The 22,288-nt window shown below is 37.8% G+C and overlaps 1 protein-coding gene across 1 annotated transcript in view; it reads left to right on the top strand.

The window, feature by feature from the left end:
* HECW2 (HECT, C2 and WW domain containing E3 ubiquitin protein ligase 2) overlaps positions 1-22,288 on the top strand; it is a 257,351-nt gene that overhangs the window by 169,402 nt on the left and 65,661 nt on the right. The window contains exons 14-16 of the mRNA XM_068967790.1: positions 10,228-10,362; positions 16,191-16,293; positions 18,589-18,685. Of these exons, the coding sequence (XP_068823891.1) occupies positions 10,228-10,362; positions 16,191-16,293; positions 18,589-18,685 (335 nt within the window). The remainder of the gene's footprint in view (positions 1-10,227; positions 10,363-16,190; positions 16,294-18,588; positions 18,686-22,288) is intronic.

Here is a 22,288-nt window from a genome sequence, read left to right as displayed (position 1 = left end):
AAAAAGCAGTAGGTTAAATTAGAGGAAGACTAGGTTTCCCTTTTTAGCTCCTAGATTTTATAGATCTTTGATTCTTTAGTCTTAAGGATTAGATGATATAGTTCTACTTTTAATTACATTTCGAAGGGTATCTTGTTCACAATTCCACACTGTGTTTTAATTAGTATTTTATTTCACTACTTGATTTTCTTAATTATTTTTATCCTAGCAATTAATCCAAGTTTTATTTTATTCAGGATAGTCCTCATGAGACTATGATTAACATCTGTATATACATATCTGTTGAACCTAAAGTCTAGGATTTCAACTAACATACAGGACACATTTTGACTTGTCTTATTTGAAACAAAACATTTAAGCAAAGAAAGTAGGCCGGTATAGAAAGAAAATCTCTTCTTTCTTCTATTGTAATAATTCTTAAACTTTTGTACACTCTCAGGACTGTGGAAAAAAAAGGATAATTTGGGATCTGGGTTACAGTGTTGATATAAACTTTTTATATTTATACAAGAAATATGCGTCAGTAGTATTAAAATGTGACTTGGTTAAAACGCTTCTGATTCTTGGCTGGGTTTGATCATTAGTATGTGCTCATGGGGATAATATATCTGTAGATGATTATGAGTTTTAATAAGGAAAACCAAATGTTACTTAACATAGTAGTGTCCGTTCTTTCTGCCTTACTTTTATTCTTTCCTCCTTTCTTCTTTCTTTTCTTCCTCCCTCCCTTCTTCACTCCTTTCTTTTCTTCCTTCCCATTGTTAATTTGAAGAATTTGAGGAAATTATGCTGCAGTGGGTCAGAATTCCTGGATCTCTCACTGTCTGATCTACTTCTACAAACCTCAGTTTTCTCTGAAGTGAGCGTTAGTAACCTGTCCTGTCCAGCTCCTGGGGCTGTGGTTGGCATCCACTTAGATAATCATGGGATAACAAATGGAAGAAAAACAATTAGGATTATAATTAACACAATTTACTCAGTAATTGACTAATTACTTATAGTGTAGAAAATAAAAGCAGTACAATTACAAATCTCTAGAGTTTTATTACTTAGTTTTGGGGAAAAAATATGGATTATGCAGGATGGATTATGCAGACACCTACAGAATAAAATGGACCACATGGCACACTAAGTCAGGAATGCTACTCACCTGGTTATTCCTACCCACTCACTAAAATCTTGATTTAATGATTAGGTAGAAGCAAGAATCTATCTAGAACAATAACTAAACAGTTTCAATTTAGACTTTTATGAAAATGATAAAGATTTGTTATTGATGGCTGAATCCTTATCTAATGGGAAATACAGTGACTTATCAAAGATGCAGTGTAGAACTAGTGTAGTGTCCCATGCCTCCTGTTAACAGCCTGCTGCTCTCCCTTAACCAAGGTGGTCCAAGAAAATGATTTTGCCACAATAGGGGTCACTTTACTGTTCTTGCTCCTTTTGTCCATATTGTTCTTGACCAGTGCAGGGTAGTCTGCCTGCAAGTGTTTGCTTCTGCCTGAAACCTGTATAATGACCCAGAGCATTATCAGTTTCTCTATGAGTCCTCTGTTATTGCGGTCTCTCTGCTAGATTTGTCTCTTGCTAGATTACTGGTCTTCTTCTGTGGTGGTTACATACTCTGTAAGCTATGGTCATGAAGATAGCATTTTAGAAACATCCTTCACAAGAGAAGTAGCTTTCTTCTTAGAACCAGAACTGAAATCAGATCCATGCATTTGCACGGAATCATGCCCTTTCAGTGTAAAACCACTAGGCACCCTCCCCAAGACTGTTCTACTTCAGTGCCTCTGATCTGTGTTATGAAAACACAGAATAGGCATCACGCACTAGTATAGACACAGAATGGCATTTCTGGAATGGAAAACCTGGACAGTTCATAGTAAAGATTGGCTTTGAACTGAACCCTAAATAATAAGTAGGATTTTTATAAAATTAGATTGTGGGGGAGAGAAAACAGGGCCTGGGAAAGGAAGGAAAACACCTAACGTAAAGAAATGGATAAAAGAACATCCTGAGTGGGTATGTTTGGTTCCTTTGAAGAAGGAACGGGAAAATATTGAGAAACCCTGTATTAGATACAAACACACACACACACACACACACACACACACAGAGCTGATGGTATAAGATCCAATACAAAACCCAGCAGGCTCACGACTCAAGGCTCAAGAAAATGCCAGTGTTCCTACTCAATCAGGCCAAAGCAGGTCCCTCTTACTCAGACGTTTGACCTTCAATGATTTTATGAGGCCCACCCACATTGGAGGGCTTCCCAGGTAGCTCAAATGGTCAAGAATTGCCTGCAACTCAGGAGACCTGGGTTTGATCCCTGGGTCGGGAAGATCCCCCGAAGGAGGGCATGGCAACCCACTCTGGTATTCTTGCCTGGAGAATCCCATGAACAGAGGAGCCTGGAGGGCTACATTCCATGGGGTCGCAAAGAGTCAGACAGGACTGAGTGACTAACACTCTCACACCCACATTGGGGAAGACCATCTGTTTAACTCAGGCTACTGATTGAAAGGTATCTCTTCCAGAAACACCAACAGACACATCCAGAATATTGTTTGGCACCCACTGGCCCAGTTAACACATAAAATTAACCGTCACAGATCAATATCAGTGAAGTAAAATCTGTCGAAGCACTATTGCAGAGAGTTAAGGATAACAGAGAGAATGATACAAAAGACATGGACAGTTAGAAAGTTATGACAAAGCTTGATATTTCCTAAGTTTATATAGTGAACTTATTGTTTGATTTAGTTTTTGGAAAAAATTTATTTATTTTTTGTCTCCCCTTTCAGATGGCAAATATGGAATAACCCTTTTTCCTGCTTCTTTGTTTTGTACTGTCAAACAGTAGAGTACTGTGGGGCACTCTCACAGGTGCTTTCCCCAGATCATTCTACTTGAGCCTAAACTGAAATGCTAAGAAACTTTGGACTTTAAAAAAAAGTGATATAAATGTTATGGGTTCTTTAAAGAAAAATATAAAATGGTAACCATCTGCTTATTTAATGTGAAGCGTCCTTTCCCAAAGCTTTCTAAAGCCAAGCTTGGTAACTCTAGGACATTGTGACTTTGGATGTCAGATTGGGGAGTTGAGTATCAGCATGGTCTGAATATTCACCTTGGCAAATAGAATGACCATGACAAGTAGCAGTTATGGTTAGGATAGATTTTTAGAAGAGAGAAGATATTTGTACCATGAAAGTTACCACGGTCCTAGCCTGCTTAAGGATTCTCATTTTACCATACTCTAATAGCCTATGTGGCTAGAGAAGTTGCCCAAGTGATGACATAGACTTTGGTTTTAATCCTATATGAAGCTCATGGCCACAGTTTATTAGGTCAGGTTCATCTTAATGAGTATAATGCAACGTAATATGTGGAGGTTTCAAGTGAATGCCAAAAGTCTTTTAGCTGAGTAACTTCTACACTTAGAAAACTATGTTTTTCTTTCTTTTTCTTTTTTTTTTTTGTCTATTAGAGCACTGTATTTCTTATTTTTGTTTTGCATCTCTTTAATTACTTTGAAACAACTAACAACTTTGTGGTGGTGATCTGGTTTCAGTCAGTCAGTCAGTCAGTTCAGTCGCTCAGTTGTGTCTGACTCTTTGCGACCTCATGAATTGCAGCACGCCAGGCCTCCCTATCCATCACCAACTCCCGGAGTTTACCCAAACTGATGTCCATCAAGTCAGTGATGCCATCCAGCCATCTCATCCTCTGTCATCCCCTTCTCCTCCTGCCCTCAATCCCTCCCAACATCAGAGTCTTTTCCAATGAGTCAATTCTTCGCATGAGGTGGCCAAAGTATTGGAGTTTCAGCTTTAGCATCAGTCCTTCCAAAGAACACCCAGGACTAATTTCCTTTAGAATGGACTGGTTGGATCTCCTTGAAGTCCAAGGGACTCTCAAGAGTCTTCTCCAACACCACAATTCAAAAGCATCAATTTTTTGGTGCTCAGCTTTCTTCACAGTCCAACTCTCACATCCATACATGACCACTGGAAAAACCATAGCCTTGACTAGACGGACCAGTGATCTGGTTTAATCACCTCCAATTACATAGCATTCCAAGTAGAAATGAAATTAACTTTTAAATAGCACACTGTAGAGGATCTCTTGCTTATTTGTACGGTGTACAAACTTGTTAGACCAAAAAGTAACCCATGCAAATGGACATAGAGACTGAAATGAAGAATCTTCTGAGGCTGTATACCTTTCTGAATGAGAGAATAGAGCAGAGTTCGGTTTTGCGAATGTATTTTTGAATAAAATGCTAGTACCATGGAGTCTTGTTTGCTTTTAAAGAGTTGTCCTCTGACCAGCATTGGATCTTTATAAAAAATGTAGTATACTATCTTCAGATTTCATGGTAATGCCCTTCTGTATTACCTAAAATGTACTGATTTGGATAACTTCATTCTTGGTTTTCTGTAGTGGTAAATGCTTAGCAACCAGCTCCTTAAGGGTGGTGGGGAAGAGGGCTGATCTGTAGCGTTTGCCGTTTTCCATGGTGTAAATTCTCTCACATTGCCAGTTTCAGGCTGTCAGCATCATCATCAACCAGCTACCATAATTCCTTGAAATTTCACCATGAGTTCATGGAATCTGGTCCAAGCCATCCCCAGCATGTCACTGGCTTCCCTGTATTATATTTCTTCACACCTAAATACCACCGCTCCCAACACATAAAATCTGCTTCCCCCCTTCTCCGCCCTGCCTTGAGCTAACATTTATACATGAAGTATGGGGAATGTTTTATTTATCCACATCTACTAACTGATCAGCTGTTGCCAGAACTCTAATCCAGTGCCTTGTGTCCCTGTTTTTCTCTTATCGACTTTAGCTCTCTGATTATAACAATTTAACAAAATAACTTTCTTTAACTTTTTTGTGATTGATACAGATGCCATGAGATATTTAGGACCACTCATTCCTTCAAATGAACCAAATGGTAGAAGATGTTAGCATGACTGTTTTTTACTTATAATAAACTATGTCATTCAGGTCTTTTCATCTATCATTTGGTAACAGAGATCTGTCTGGGATATAATATAGAGAAAATAATACCATGTTTATTCCTTATAATTGGGGAAATGCTAGAGAGGGGACCAGGAGCTGAGAGGAGATTTATATTTTGGAAGGGAGAGAATGTGTGAGTAAATTAAAATCTTTATAGAAATTAGATTACAATTAACTTTTTTGAGCATTTTAAGATTTTATAGAGTTGATAAACTAGAAGTTAGAACAGATTCAGTATGTAGCACTTCTAATCTTTAAATTGTTGTTCTTTTAGGGAAAGAAAGAAGATCTGATGTCTTTCTGTAGCATAGTTACAAGTGCTTTTTGTTTTATTTTGTTTACATGGTCTTTTAATATGGATTCCTGGTTTGGCAAAATGTTAACTGGAAACAAATTCAAACTTCTGTGACTTAGATTTGTTGAGCCTGAGGTTGGTATTTCTTCACAAATACTGATGGCTTTTTCTTTTCTTAAAATAATAGAAACTTAAAAAAAGAATTGTGTAAAGAGAGAAGTATATTTTGTTTGGCCTCACTAAAATACCACTTGGCTCCAACCAGCTCATATTTTCTGACTCTGACCATGCCCTGAAGCAGTGAAAGGGTAGACGTTTTTAAAATGAGATTTGAATTTGGATATTTGCATTCCTTTCAGTTTTCTTATTATATTGTTAGTTCTAGCTGGTCCAGCACGGGGAAGCTTGAGTGGTTTTCCTTAATGAAACTTAACAGTAGAGACTCTAATTTGCTTAGCTAGTGGCTAATCTGAAAAAGATTCATTTTTGGATACAATTGCTTTTTCGATGTCTGCATTCTCAACATACTGTTTACTCAGGCAGTATTTATTAATACCTGGTAGAAAAGTTCATAAATAAAAGCAGACCACTCAAGAATGATGACATAAAAAGCGACCCAAATTAAATTTAAAAAAGGAAAAAAAGTAGTCAGTCAGCTTTGTTACTGACTTGAGCTACTTAGGATATCCTGTGGGAACATGATCTACTTTGGTGACACAATTGATTTGTGCATCACAAATAGAAATGGCAAGCCTAAACTTTGGGTGGTATTTGTTTATGCATTCCTCTTCATGTTAAAGTAGAAAACATTTTCCACAACTCAGTTGGGATTTGAGTCATCTCCTTTGTGTGGATGTAGCAAAGCACTGTCCACGGTCACACAGTTAACAGAGAGAGCACCGCGCATGCTCAGAGAAGCTGCTTCTTGGTGCTGCCCGTAGCCAGAGCTAGCGCACTAGCCGTGGCTTCCATACAGGTCTTAATAGGGACTTTCCCCCAAGTATCTGGCAGACTTAAAAAACTCATGTAAACAATGTACACATTCCATCTTCTCTGAATCTGAGCCCCTTGTGGAATACAGACTAGCACCTCTCGCCACCCACAGCGCTGTCTCCAGCAGGGGAGCAGTCCGTGGACTGTGCGGAGGAAGCACCGTTTGCTGTCCAGCATCAGCAGTGGGCTTGTCAGTGCCGAATGTTATTGTCGGCCTAATTCAATAAATACGTAAATGTTTCTCTAAACTCAAGTACTATGTGAGGTGTGAGGAGAGTGAGAAGAACATCAAAAGGAAAAATAAGAGGAAGAAAGAATGGGGGAAAAAAGAGGAGAAATAAGATGAGAGGGGAAGGAGGCACTGCTCACTGGGCTTTGGAGTCAGGAAGATGGATTCAAATCTCAGCTTTATACTTTCCCAGCCCTACGTTTCACTTAAACCTCGAACCATTACCCAACTGCATTGAAAGTGAACAACAATAAGACATCATCACTTATGAAATAATGAAAAATCGTAATGGTGGTGGCTGGCTTATGTGTTCATCTGTGCTGAGACAGTGCATCAGTTAGGATTTGGTTTGGCTACTCTGTGACAGAAACCTATACAAAGTTTAAAATGCAAGATTTTATTTTCATATATGAAGTTCAGAGGTAGGCAGCCTGTAGGGTTTAGGGTGGTTCCTTATATTGTAAGAGCCCTAGCTCCTTACAGTTTTTTTGCTTAGCCACTCAGTCTTACTAAAGCCAAACTCTTCAAGGTTCAAAATACGGCTGCTGGAGCTCTGTATGGTTCACATCTTTGTTTTAGGAAGCTAAATGGATGAAGAACAGAAGGAGGACTTCACCTTGTGAAAATCTCCTTGTCAGGAGGGAGTCCGGAAGTATCACGTGGCACACTGTTTACATCTCATTGGCCAGAACTTAATCTAGGCCATACAGAGCTAGAAGGAGCCTGGGAAGTACAGTTTTACTGGTTCTCCATTTTTTTGGGCTTGGTGTATAGACTGTAGGGAGAAAAATTATAATCTTTAGAAAAATGTCTCAGAAGTTAAAACTATTATTAGTAATAATAATAGTAATAATAGTAAGTCACATTTAAGGGGTCACAGAGACTATGTTCAAAAATTTATATGAACTGTCTCATTTTACCTTTGTTTGATGTAGGCATTACTGTCCCTATTTAACAGAAAAGAAATTGTGGTTTAAAGAAGTTAAGTAGTTTGCCCAAGGTTATGTCACTAGTAAGTGGTGGAGTTAGGGCTCAGACCCAGGCTTGTCTTTCTGGATCGCAAGCATTTAATCACTACTTTGTCTTCAACTTCTCAAGTTTTAACTTGGTAGTTTATACATGTCCATTTGAGATATTTTGAAACCTCCTATCTTATTTGTGGTTTTGTAGTCTTCAGTTCTCCACGTGTTTTACCCGACACACACACACACACACACACACACACACACACACACACACACACACACACCCCTCTCATTTATTTTTCTCAAACTTGTCAGTCTTTCTATGCTTATGTTAAAAAAAAATGTGATTTTTAGTACTTGGTTAGTTCATTGTCATTTGTCTTCTTGTATTTTGGTCAAGAGTCTGCTATTCAAGTTTTTGGAAGTTTATTTTCTGAGCACTCTCTTTCTCCCAGACGTAACCCTAAAAGCTACCAGAGAGAACAGGGTGAGTAAGGAGTCCCTACCCTGAAGGCATTCACAGCATAATTCTTTAGAGAATGGATTTTAGACAAGCCTCTTAACATCAAATTATACTGTGACACTCCAGGTAAATCACAACTGACCTAGATGTACACACCCATTTGTCCTTACAATTACAAGTGCATCATTGTTACCTCTAAATGGCCACCTGCACCTTCAAAACATGCCTAAGAAATTAAGTAGAGTAAGTAGGCAATTCTATTTTCATACTCTTTGCATTTTCCTCTTAGTATGGTTCATATTATTGTTGTAAGTAATAAGAGCTTAATCTTCTTAAAGAGGATGTGAAATTGATATGATATTATTTTGAAATGTCTACTTATAAAAATAATTGAATTTCTATTTTATGACATTTTAAATAGTGGCAGAAGTAATATCCAGATGTTGATTAGAAGCTCAAATCAAACAGGAACTGGTGTTACATTTGAGACCAGAGCCTATCAGTACAAACTTGTGTAGGGTTTACAACTGATGTACTTTTTTTTTTTAACAGGATCAGAGAAGTAAGACATTCCACCTGGTAGGTCATGAAAAAAGGGAACATTACCCAGGGATATAAGGTTGATGACACCATCTCCTACACGACTTCCATTTAATCTAATCTTTGTACCTAGAAATCAAACATTGAGAAAAGGGCCAACAGGATTCTGGTTCTGGTTATTTCTCTGCTTTGTTTCTTCTAGTGCACTTTCTGCTTAAAGTTATTTTTTAAAGAAGTCATTTTCTGCCTATTTGGGAGCTACTTACAAATTATTGTGCCCTGTTTCCTAATTCTGTATCTACAGAAACATTTTGTTTCATAATGGAAAGGTGATTTTTTTAATTGGCATAAATATACCATCTGCCCCTGGGATTTATCTAGATGTATTATTTCCTAGTCTTTAAGGTATAATACTTTGTTAAAGGAGCTCCATCAATTTGAGTTGTCAGTTCTATTTTGCTCATTTAGGTTATTTGACATATAGCTTGTGTCCTGACATTTTAATCAGTAATGAGTTTCCAGGCTTTCCTAATAGTCCTTTTTATCTTTGATGACCTAATTAACTTTACCTGGTCATGGAAAACATATTTTCAATTGTCCTTGAGATAATGGGCTTCATTATTGCCTTGAATGAATTTTTCTTTGAAAACTTACTACCATTTGGTTCTTACTGATAATGAAAAATAGCTCTTGGGAAGAGTGTTAGAATTAAAAAGCATTTTTAAAGGCCTTTCTATGTTGCTTGCAGACTTTCCTTTGAAACTGAGGGAAACGGCTTATGCTCATTCATGATTTCATGTCACTAGGGATTCTGCAGTAAATGTGTCAGACATGGTTTCCTCCCTCCTGTCACATGATGGGGGAGAAATGTTTGTTATGAATGGAGAGAGGGAGACATGTTTTTATAAGAAATCTGTAGCCCAGAGAACTTAAGTGACTTGCCCAGAGTCATTGAACGTGATAGAATTTAGATGTGTGACTGATGATTAAACTGAAAGAGCAAATAAGAAGACTTTAAAGAGTCTTAGAAAAGTGACCAAAGGGTTGGATTTTTTTTTTTTTTGTAGATAACAGGTTTGGATTGGAGTGGAGATATAGTCAAAGCTTTTAGGACAATATATTCTCATAGTGAGGTGCCAGTTCAGTGAATCAAGGTTGTTAGAGAAGTGAAATAACTGATAAACTATTAATAATTTTACATTTAAGAGAAAGTCCTGAAATAATGGAATGAATGGTAGCCAGGCTGGGATGGGAGAAATAGAGGAGACTCTATATTGGGAAAATGGGGGGAGGACTTGGTAGCTGATTGCATAAAAGGAAAAGAGAAGTCAATGATGTTTGAAAGAAGAACTTGGTAATATCCATAACAGTATGCACTTAGCATCAATTAAGAGAAGCCCAAATGTCCAATCAGGTGATTTTTTTCTAAGATCCTGACTTTGATGACTGTCTCTTAAGAGTATTTCCTAAACACAGGGACCATGTTCCTTCCTGCTCTCTTCACTCTGAATTCAGTCTAAGCGTCTCTTCCTGTGTTCTGGTCTGTCCTGAGGGAGGAAGGAGTAATTCTCCCAAAGATTTGAAATTATGAGAAAACAGAGCTAAGGTTATTGCTCCAAACTGGGTCTCTTCCTGAATGTGTGAAACGATAGGACAAGTCTGTAGCATGTATGGACTGTTGACTCAGTGGATTGCTTCCTAGGCATTTTTTGTTGACCACAACTCCCGAACCACCACTTTCATCGATCCCCGACTCCCGCTTCAGAGCAGCAGACCCACGAGCGCACTGGTGCATCGGCAACACCTGACCCGGCAGCGCAGCCACAGCGCAGGCGAGGTGAGTCCCAGCTGCAGCAAGTGACCTGTTGGTTGGTAGGAATGCAGGATGTGGGATTTATTGAATTCCGCTGGCTCTTTCTTATTGCTTTGTTTTTCTAGTTTGAGACTATCATTTGGAGGCTGAAAAGTACTGGAATGTTGACAGGGCTTCTCTGGAAACAGAACCTAAATTGCAAGTTTAAAAGTAAGACATTAGAGGAAAGGTTGAAGAAATTAGATTTTTTTTTTTAAAGTTCAGTGTGGGTGATGAGAGAAGATTCATAATGCAATAGTGTTCAAGAGAGGGTGATGGGGAGCCCTTTGGCATACCTGATAGCAACTTCATAGGAAGAAATGAACATAGCTTTTGCTCCGTCACTCAGTCGTGTCTGACTTTTGCGACTGTAGCCTGGCAGGCTTCTCTGCCCCTGAGATTTTAATTGGGGATTAAAATTGGATTAAAGGTAGGGAAGTTTCTTAAGTAAGGATTGCTGGATTAGATGAAAAGCTCCGGCCTAGGCTATGAGGTTGTGATCCTCTCTAATCTTTTTTAAAATTAGGGTATATATGAGAGTTGATTTCTATACATGAAATGCCCAGAGAAAATGGGCAGAATTAAAAGCTCTACTGTACTCTACTTTGCTGGTTTGCAGTGACCCATGGTAACCACATGAGGGCTCTCCAATAACCTAACCAAAAAAGAACAGAAAAAAGGAATACTCTCTTTCTGTTTCCCTTTTTCAGTTGCAGATTAAATAAATAAAAGAGGAATGTTTTATGTCAAATATTTTCTCCTCAGTACAAGACAAGAGGGCAGTAGAGGGTGAGATGGTTAGGTAGCATCACCAACTCAATGAGCATGAATTCAAGCAAACTCCAGGAGACAGTGAAGGACAGAACAGCCTGGTTGCTATACACAGCACGTGGAGTTGCAAGACTCAGACATGGCTTAGTGACTGAACAACAGCAACGATAGACTTATGCTCTGAATGTCATATATCATCACATTATATACATTGTTTCTGAAATTCCCTTAGACAAGTAGAATTAAGAATCTTTTCCTGCATTCCTTTTCCAGGTTTTGTCTATGAGCATATCATCTCTTCAGTATTATATTGTATGTCAAATATTTTTGTAGCTTCTATTATAAGAAAAGATTATGAATGAATAAATAACTGGATTTGATTTAGCAGAATTCCACTCTTGGAATTTCCCTCATGATTTACATACTGGCTCTAAGGATCATATGTGTTTGCTGGTTAAAAGTGCAGACATAGACGAGTACACACAAGAAGCTCATATAAAAATGATATATAAATATATTGCAGGATGAGGTATGCACAAAAATATGTATGTTTTATGAGTAGCTAATAAATCTCTACCTGGCTGTCATCTAAACCATTAGTGGTAACCTGGACGATGCTAATACATTCACCTAAAAAGCAGTATAGACCTCTCACCTTTGGACTTTGTACATCATATGTAGCATATTAGGGCCGTGCCTGGTTTTATCACACAACCTGTGCCCTTTAGACACTTGCCTTATCTCCACTTCACCATATGATGCTGACTGTTCAGTCTGATCAGAACAACGTGCAAGAGATTAGTAACTTTATTTATATTTTCTTTCAACTCCTCTGCCTCAGAATTTTAATTATTTTCATAGTCTAGTAATAAGGATTTCTTCTTATGGATGGAAACTGAGCAGTGGGACTAAGATGACCCTATAAAGTCTCAGCATTTAGCCCCAGCATTGTTAAACCTTTGAGGTGAATGTGCCTTCTGGCCCAGCTGTTGGAAGCATGCACATCCTGTAGTAACTGCACATCTATCATGCCTTGCCCACAGTTTGACGGTCTGGTTTGAAGAAGCAGGGTGTCAAGAAGAACTTTGGCTATTCTAGGAAATGATGACAAAAGGCACCTTACTGACAGAATGGAAAGTGTATATTGGTAGATTGAAACGATAAGTTTGGTGAATAATGAACAAGATAGAGTCAATGATCAAAATCTCCCCCAAGAAGAGATTTCATTGGCTTCATATATATATTGGCTTCATTTCTCAAAGCCAATAACTCAAGAGAAGTGCAGTGGGAAAATTCTAGTTACATTCACAAGTCTTCCAGCCACTCTCTTAGACTCATTTAGCAAATATTCCAGGTAGTAGAAATTTGGATATCTCTTCCTTCCAACAAATGAATACTTATTGAATACTAGTAGTATAGAAACTTGGTTAATGTGAGGTATACACAAAAATGACAAGTGTCCCTGAGTTCTTACTAAGGAGAGAATATATAAAACTAACTATAATCCAGATGAATAACAATACAATTGAAAAATGCTTTATAGACTGTTAATAATGGCAGCTGCTTTAATGTCCCCCAAGTGCTATGGCAGTCAGAGAAGGTGGCATTTGACATCAGCTTGAAGGGAAGGGAAAGCTTTATTGAGGAGAGGCTGTTTGAACTGCACTTTGAAGAATGAGTGAGAACATTTTGAAGAATAAACAGGCAGTGAAGGATGGGGACAATGTTTCCACTTTAGGGCCTTTAGAAAAACCCTCACCAAACACCTAACTGAAGCAGTGTGATAAAATGATTATGAGGCTTTGAGTGGATAGGAGTAGAAACTGTATTTTAAAAGTACTGATTTACTAAGTAGTGCTGGAAAACTGGACAGCTACGTATAAAAGAATGAAATTTGAACACTTCCTAAAAACATACACAAAGATAAACCCAAAGAAACTGTAAAACTCTTAGAGGAAAACATACATAAAACACTCTTTGACATAAATCATAGCAGATCCTCTATGACCCACCTCCTAGAGTAATGGAAATAAAAACAAACAAGCAGGGCCTAATTAAACTTAAAAGTTTTTGCACAGCGAAGGAAACTATGAACAAGGTGAAAAGAAAATGCTCACAATGACAGAAAATAATAGCAAGTGAAAAAACTGACCAAGGATTAATCTCCAAAATATACAAGCAACTCATTCAACTCAATAGCGGAAAAACAAACAGCCCAATTCAAAGGGGGGCAGAAGTCCTAAACAGACATTTCTCCAAAGAAGACATACAGATGGCTAACAAATACATGAACAGATGCTCAATATCACTCATTATTAGAGAAATGCAAATCAGAACTACAATGAGTATCACCTTACACCAGTCAGAATGGCCATCATCAAAAAATCTGCAAACAATAAATGCTGGAGAGGGTATAGAGAAGAGGGAATTCTCTTGCACTGTTGGTGGGAATGCAAATTGATACAGCCGCTATGGAGAACAGTATAATTAGTTCAGTTGCTTAACATGTCTGACTCTTTGCAACCCCATGGACTGCAGCAGGCCAGGCTTCCCTGTCCATCGCCAACTCCCAGAGCTTACTCAAACTCATGTACATCGAGTCGGTGATGCCATCCAGCTATCTCATCCTCTGTTGTCCCCTTCTCCTCCCGCCTTCAATCTTTCCCAGCATCAGGGTCTTTTCCAATGAGTCAGTTCTTTTCATCAGGTGGCCAAAGTATTGGAGTTTCAGCTTCAGCATCAGTCCTTCCAATGAATATTCAGGACTGATTTACTTTAGGATGGACTGGTTGGATCTCCTTGCAGTCCAAGGGACTCTCAAGAGTCTTCTCCAACACCACAGTTCAAAAGCATCAATTCTTTGGCACTCAGCTTTGTTTATAGTCCAACTCTCGTATCCATACATGACTACTGAAAAAACCATAGCTTTGCCTAGAGGTACCTTTGTTGGCAAAGTAATGTCTCTGCTTTTGAATGTACTGTCTAGGTTGGTCATAACCTTTCTTCCAAGAGGCAAGTGTCTTTTAATTTCATGGCTGCAGTTACCATCTGCAGTGATTTTGGAGCCCAAGAAAATAAAGTCTCTCACTGTTTCCCCATCTATTTGCCATGAAGTGATGGGACCGATGCCATGATCTTAGTTTTCTGAATGTTGAGTTTTAAGCCAACTTTTTCACTCTCCCCTTTCTCTTTCATCAAGAGGCTCTTTAGTTCCTCTTCTTTTTCTGCGATTAGGGTGGTGTCATCTGCATATCTAAGGTTATTGATATTTCTCCCAGTAATCTTGATTCCAGTTTGTGCTTCGTCCACCTTAGCATTTCTCATGATGTACTCTGCATATAAGTTAAATAAGCAGGATGACAATATATAGCCTTGACATACTCCTTTCCCAATTTGGAACCAGTCTGTTGTACCATGTCCGGTTCTAACTGTTGCTTCTTGACCTGCATACAGTATAGAGATTTCTTAAAAAACTAGGAATAAAACTACCATATGACCCAATAATCCCACTACTGACCATGTACTCTAAGGAAACTATAATTGAAAAAGACTCATGTACCCCACCGTTCATCACAACACTGTTTACAATAGCTAAGACATGGAAACAATTAGATGTCCATTGACAGATAAATGGATAAAAAAGTCGTGGTACATATACAGAGCAGAATATTACTCAGACATAAAAAGGAACATGCTTGACTCAGTTCTAGTTAGGTGGATGAACCTAAAGCCTGTACAGAGTGAAATAAATCAGAAAGAGAAAGACAGATATCACATATTGACACATATATATGGAATTTAGAAAGATGGTACTGACGAACCTATCTGCAGGGCAGCAGTGGAGATGCAGACATAGAGAAGAGATTTGTGGACCTGAAAGGGGAAGGAGAGGGTGGGATGAATTGAGAGAGCAGCTTTGAGACATCTACATTGCCATATGTAAAATTAGATGGCCAGTGGAAATTTACTGTAGGATGCAGGGAGCTCAAATCTGGTGCTCTGTGATAACCCAGAAGGTAGAATGGGCTGGGAGGTGGGAGGGAGGCTCAGGAGGAGGGGACATACGTACACCTGTGGTTGATTCATGTTGATCTATGGCAGAAGCTAACAATATTGTAAGTTGGAGAACGACCATTCTCCAATTAAAAATAAATTAACTAAATTTTAAAAATATAAAAATAAAACAAAAAATCATTAAAAAAATAAATGTACAAATTTATAAATCCACAAAGTTATTTTGCCTCTTGTTCTCTGAACTCTATCATATGATTGTTCTACTGTTGTCATGAAATACTTTTGTAACGTGGGGGGAAAATGCTAAAACAGAAGCTAAAGCAGTGTTAGAGTTTTCTGGTAAGACTATTAATGGGCGTTTTTGTATATATGAGTTTATAAGTCTATAGTAGGGAAAAAAACTAATTTGGGTTGGGGAAACCCTATTTAGCTCCTCCACACCTGCTATGATTAGCTCACTGGTGTGGGAGGTTCAAACCAGAAAGAGCTGTTGCTCTGGGTGCACTAATAAGCACGTAAAATTGCTTCTGAGGAGATAATACCCAACTCAGAAACCCTCACAAAGACTGCTGCTCTTCAGCTCCTCCTCTGCTGAGGCAAGGGATTCCCTGACTTGCTCACCCAAAAGAAGGTATATCCTGGCACTGCCCCAGTGAATTCTGTCGCATGCAAGTGTTCTCCCTGATATATTGTTGAAGATCTGTGTTCTGTCAGGTAGAAGTTATTTCAGAGGAACATGTATTCAGCATCCACATCCCCACAGGCATATTGAGCTCCTTCTGTATGCTTGGTCAGTAGTCACAGCCCTGGCCCCTCTCAGGGACATGGATACCCCAACTCCTCCCCTCAATTCAGCAACTGAAGCAGAGCTTTGAGAGTCCTGTGTCCGCTCTTCAAGCTAGCCTCTGTTCTGATCAGTTGGTACTTAGCAATGCTTGTTGTCAGTATTCTGAACAACTTGGCTTAGGATACCATTGTAAAGTATTCTGGGATTTAGTGTAGAACATAAACACTGCTTGTGTTTGCAGGTAGGAGAAGATTCTCGACATGCAGGACCACCAGTTCTTCCCAGGCCATCGAGCACGTTCAATACAGTCAGCAGGCCGCAGTACCAGGACATGGTTCCAGTGGGTATGTCATCTCTTCCCCACAGTCTTAACGTTGCTTTCATGTCAGTGTGTACCATGCGTTCTCTGCTGATTCTTCCCTGCTGTCAGCCTGCTGCCTTTGCTCTGTACCGAGGAACAGTTGCATTATCCCTAAAAAACTGATTTGAGTATCAAACACTTATGTCTTATAAAATCCTGTAGGCTGAGAATTTTTATACTACTCTGCCTTTTCCATGTGAAGTCTTTATGCTAGACTCTTGAAGTTAAGGAAAAATAGGTTGTTAAAGCAACTGGATTGTGTGGCCATTTTAAATTAGGCATTTGGACAAACAGATATTTATTTACTACATATCCAATACTTGAGACAAGAGTTTAAATGGTGTTTGAGCCTGTAGTAGTAATGATGGCACATTCTTAAGGGGTTTTGTGGCAAATTCAAGATAGCAAAAGCACAAAAATTGTAAAATAAATATAAATGAATACAGGCCAGTAGGCCTAAAGAACAGTTAGAGTTGTTAGTAAAATGAAGAGGTTGAAGTAGATCAGTTTTCAAACCTGGAGCCCCTAAGGTAGATGGAATGGATAGGCTGGCAAATGGGCTGTTCCATCTTCAGTTTGAGCAGCTCTTCATTTGTCTGGTTTTATCTTAAAATTTTTATTTTTTAAAGAAAGATTTACCATGAAATATAATGCAGTGCACATGGCCTAAGGAAGTTTGAGAACCACTGATAGAAGAAATTCTGAGTAGAAATAAAATAGTCTATATTTTATTGTATAATTACTAATTTGATGCTAAATACTACACATAGAATTTTTAAGGACTATAAAATTGTAGTTTAAAAATTATCTAGTCTCTGATCTTAGATGAAATGTAAAAATCTAGTGATAAGATTTCAACTATAAAAGTATGTTTATTATTTATATGTGGTGAAAAGTGCAGTTAGGACACGTTGAGTTTGATAATGAGATTCCATTTTAGCAGATAGTATTTTTTAAAATTTCATTCACATTTAACTAAAATAAGCATGATGTAGTTAAAATTTGAAGTGGCAGATGACCAGAGAATTGTGTTTCTTTTGACTGATATTTTTAAGTAAGGCATGTTTCTTGATCCTATTTATGAATACAAGAGTAGTAACTGAACTAGAATCTCTGGTGTTTGAGGATTCAGATACTCAGTTCTGTGATTTAAATGTATCTATATTTCGGATGAGAAATAGAAATGTAATAAAGATGAATTATCTTAAGTAGGTAAGTTAGTTTTCTTGATAAAAGAATATTAGCAGAGCCTTTAATAAATTTTAATTACATTTAAAATTTCTATAGACATTAGCCAACCTTAACTAAGATATAGATTTTCCTTTTAAAATATTATGTACATAATTGATGATGCTGGTTGTATTGTAGCTCTTGGTGTAGTTCATTTGGTAAAGAGCTACCCTGTGACTTGGTGGCATTTATTTCCACCTAGAATTTGGGAATGGCTTGCCTCTGCGTTTTAGTAGTTGCTGTTGGCAACTCTTGTATTTTAGCAACTCTGGCTCTGCCTCTTTACCCCCGTAGGTGGCTGACATTTAATCAGAAGATGGTTTTCCGTTTCTAGCAGTTGCTTATGAGGTTGATTTTAGTAAGAAGTAGCAATAAGTCTCAGTGTCTAGAATCAGTATTAGTATCAGTATCTAGAATCTTGCTGACGATCTCATCTTGCAATTTGATAATAAATATGGCTCATCAAATGAGTTTAATGAGTGTGTAAATCAATCATACCTAACATCTAAGTCCAATACTCATACAGCAGGACAGACACAAGTTGGAATTTAGTTATCTATAGTGGTTCTAAGGGCTTCCCTGGTAGCTCAGATGGTAAAGAATCTGCCTGCAATGCAGGAGGCCCTGGTTTGATTCCTGGGTTGGGATGATCTCCTGGAGAAAGGATAGGCTACCCACTCCAGTGTTCTTGGGCTTCCCTGGTGGCTCAGACAGTAAAAAAATCTGCCTGCAATGCGGGAGACCTGGATTTGATCCCTAGGTTGGAGGAGGCAGCCCACTCCAGTATTCTTGTCTGGAGAATCCCCATGGACAGAGTAGCCTGGTGGGCTACAGTCCATGGGATCTCAAAGAGTCAGACACGACTGAGCAACCAAGCACAGCACAGCACAGGGGCTCTGCACTATGACTCTGAATACAGGAAATATTAATCAGGAAAACAAAAGAAGTCTGGATTTATGTGAGTAAAACTAACAGCAGATTTGAAAGTATTGTTACATACTATATATAGATATATTTATATTTATTTATATATATATATATTTTCCAGCTTACAATGACAAGATTGTTGCATTTCTGCGCCAGCCCAACATCTTTGAAATTCTGCAGGAACGTCAACCTGATCTTACCAGGAATCACTCACTCAGGTAACCAAAATATTGGTATTTAATTCAAGTTGCATAAGCCCCAACCATTAAATCTTCAGTAACACTGATAATCGTCTTAGAAATTCACTTTTGCTTTCTGGCATTCTGAACAAAGGCATCTTGTGCACAAATACTTTGTTACCAATATCAGATCAGTGCAGTCCTGGCTTTTCCCTGTTAAGTATGAGAATTGAATGAATTTGACTAAAGAACCTAGAACCATCTTTAAAGAATATGAAAAAAAAAAAAAACACAAAATTTCACAGCCACGAATGCATCCTAGATGTGTAGATTATAATGAATATAATAAGACACTAACTATTTGGATGTAACATGAATAAGCAAAAGTAGCATAATGTTTATTGAATTGAGACATAAAATCTTCGACTTGGTACTGACATTTTTCCATAATAAAAACACAGTGGAGCTCAAAGAAGAAACCTGATCTTCTCCAGAGTCCAGCATTCCCCTGTACGGCCCCTCTCTTCTAAACAACTCTTCAGTGTATCATGCTTCAAACCCAGTTTTACTTTCCTGAATACATGCTGTTCCTTTTCCCTGGCAAGCTCTTCTGAGTGTGGCAAGATCTTTCCTTTTAAATTCAGTGTAAGAGGCCCCTCCTTGAAGCCTTTCAGCTCCATGGTGGACTCTCACTCTCATAATGTAGTCTAGTCTTTCTCAACTTTGATGTGCTTAGCATCAGAGAGGTGGAGATGGAAAGAATTGGGAGTTTCTGCTGAAATCCTACATAACTCAAAGCCCATTTAGTCTGCATGCCACTTTTAATGGCAAAAATATGTTTGCCCAGTGGGGCCATCCTGGTCCATGACAGCAGTTCTCAAATACTGTTCCACTAAGCTGTGTCGAACTGTTTTTGTCAGTATTACTGGGGAGTTTTATAAAGTCCAAAATGCCAGGTCTTGCTTCCCCCAACTTATCTCTCTTCTCTAAATTTATGCCCTCTATCCTCCCATGCCCTGACCAGAAATTTAGTTCAGGAAGTCTAGGTAAAGTTCAAGCATTTAATTTCCTAAAACTTCTCCACATGATTTCAGTGGCACATCCAGGTATAACAGCCTCTGGTCTAGACACTGATTTGATCGCTAATTATTTAATGTATCAAGCTGTCCTTCCTACTATTTTGGTTATATGACTTTTGTGCTTTGACTTTTCAAGTCCTTATGCTTTATTTTCCAATTAGATTATAAGCTATTTGCAAATAGGGATCTTATCCAATTCATTATTTCTCCTTCCTTTCTGCTAAAATATCTAGTAACATTTTGCAAATATAGTGAATGTACATAGATGTTGATATGGAGATAAATTACCAAATATCCTTCTTATGATGTTCTTAGTCTCTCATATCTTAAAAGTCATCATTAAAACTTTCTAAAGTTTCTAAAGGCTAAAACTTCACATAATTTCAAGTATGATACTACTAATGTTGCTTATATAGAAATCCTGGTTTCACATAGTTAACTAACATCTAACTCAGGTATCAGGGTTTTCCCCAACTTGACAAGCATGCTGTTCTCGGTCAGGAAAAATTTTAAAAATTATACAAGCTGTCATATTGTATATTTTATATTATAGCATCTATTCAGCAACCCATAGGCCTCTAGAGAGTCTTCTGTAAAAATAACTTTGCAGAAATGAGCCCCTCAGTTCTGTAATGAGAGATCTTAGAGGCTCTGGGCTGCAAAGCAAAGCAAACAAACATACAAACAAAATCCCTCCTCTTTTGCAAATCAGAAAATAGGGAGAACTCTGTTTTCTCTCTTTACCATCTTCAGCTCCAACCTGCTCCTCCCCTTGTAGTCAATATTCATTCCTCTGAAAGAACCCTGTCCCAACAAAAAAGAACAAGAAAAAGGAAACTCACAAAATTTTCCACTTTTGCTCTGCAACTCCACATTATTATTAATTTAACATATCTTAAGATCTCTATTGTCAGAGAAATAAGATGATATAATCTACCTGAACAAGGCAATACACATTACCATTAACTTGACTGAACCTTAACAGGTCCTAACAGGAAAAACCTACAGGCCCCACTGGAAGATTCCAGTTTTGTTTTATTCCTTCTGCTTTTTAGAGTCTTTAAAGTCTTTAATCTCCTAAAAATTGCTGAAGGTTTTTATTTTTTAGTGACACCTGGGGTCCTCAATTAAGGACTATCTCATGTGATAATCTATTGCTAAGATATTATTTGATAGATTTTAAAATATTTCCATCTTATTTCAAAACATTAATAAATTTCCATTTATACTTTCTATAACTGTTTATAGAATTTGACCATAGAAAGCTTGAGCAGTCATGACAAGTAGGAAGAAGCAGGAACTTCAATCAACGGAATAATGTTGCTCTTACATAGAGTGTGTGTCACTATGGCTTTTAGCCTGAAAATCTGTTGATAGTTCAGCACTTTGCTTATCGTAACTACATGATGGGGAAGTTTGTACATCTGAAGGAACACTCTGTTTCAAATCGTTAAAAACTGCACTGTAAGGAACATTCCCACAAATGAAGGCGGGGAAGCTGGGGTTCTTTAATCTCATATTTCAGTCATATATTTGATAAGAGATTTATGCATGGAATGGAACTGCTGAGTCATGGCTCAAAAGTAGCAAAGGTAACTGTGAGCCTGTCCTGAGCTATGTGTACATTGTTCCTCATCGGTGGCACAGATGAAAATATTCCTTCTTATTTTCTCCATAATAATAAGTGTCAGTCTTTGGGAAATTCAAATAGGTACACCTCTGTGCCTTGTGTTTTTTTCATTTTTCTCGTATGATTCCTTGCCCTCCAGAAGATAGCAGGCAATTTGTTTAGTTTGTATCCATACACAGCTTTCTCTTCCTTGAGACGTACCTTGAGTACCTTTTCCTGTAGAATGGTTATAGGTTTTCATCATTGGGATATAGCTTTTGCTTTCAATTGCTATTTTTAAAATTCTGCTTCCTCTAACTTCATCTGTCAAGCAAATGTACATGCTACCAAGTTGTTTTCTCTCTCTTTTTTAATCTCAAAAGAGATCTATTTGCTCAGAAAACTCAACATCCAAAAGTTGTAGTTCCATCAAATGGATTGTGTCTCATTGGATTACTTCATTGGTTCTTAGTGAAAGAGAGTAATCCTACTAAGAAGTTCTATAACTTTAAAATAAAGACTGATACAAAATGTTCTAAGATATTATCCAAAGACAATCTGTTAATTAAAAACACAACCTTTTAAGAATATTTTATAGATGAATGGAATGCATACAAAGTCAATAAAATTTTGGTGTTGGTACTTGTACAATATTGTATTATGAACAAGGAACCAAGTACTGTAAAACTGACTTAAGAGTTGAGAATTCCCTTTTGTGTAATAGTTGAATTTAACCAGTAGATCTACTCCCTACTAACCCAGCTTTCCTCAAACATTGATGATAATTATTTCGAACTATAGGTCAATTTCCTCCATGAGTATGTTCTTTGAAAAATTTCCTTCCCGTGAGAATAATCTATGATGCTTTTATTCTGTTCTAAATAAATTGGGCCATTTCCTATTTATGTCACTAGTAAATCAATAAATTGGAAGTCAAGAAATTCTGAGCTACAA

Source organism: Capricornis sumatraensis, chromosome 3, assembly GCF_032405125.1.
Source record: "Capricornis sumatraensis isolate serow.1 chromosome 3, serow.2, whole genome shotgun sequence".
Taxonomy (NCBI): Eukaryota; Metazoa; Chordata; class Mammalia; order Artiodactyla; family Bovidae; genus Capricornis; species Capricornis sumatraensis.
Note: the sequence above shows the minus strand (reverse complement) of the source record. Positions and strands in the feature narration are given on the sequence as shown.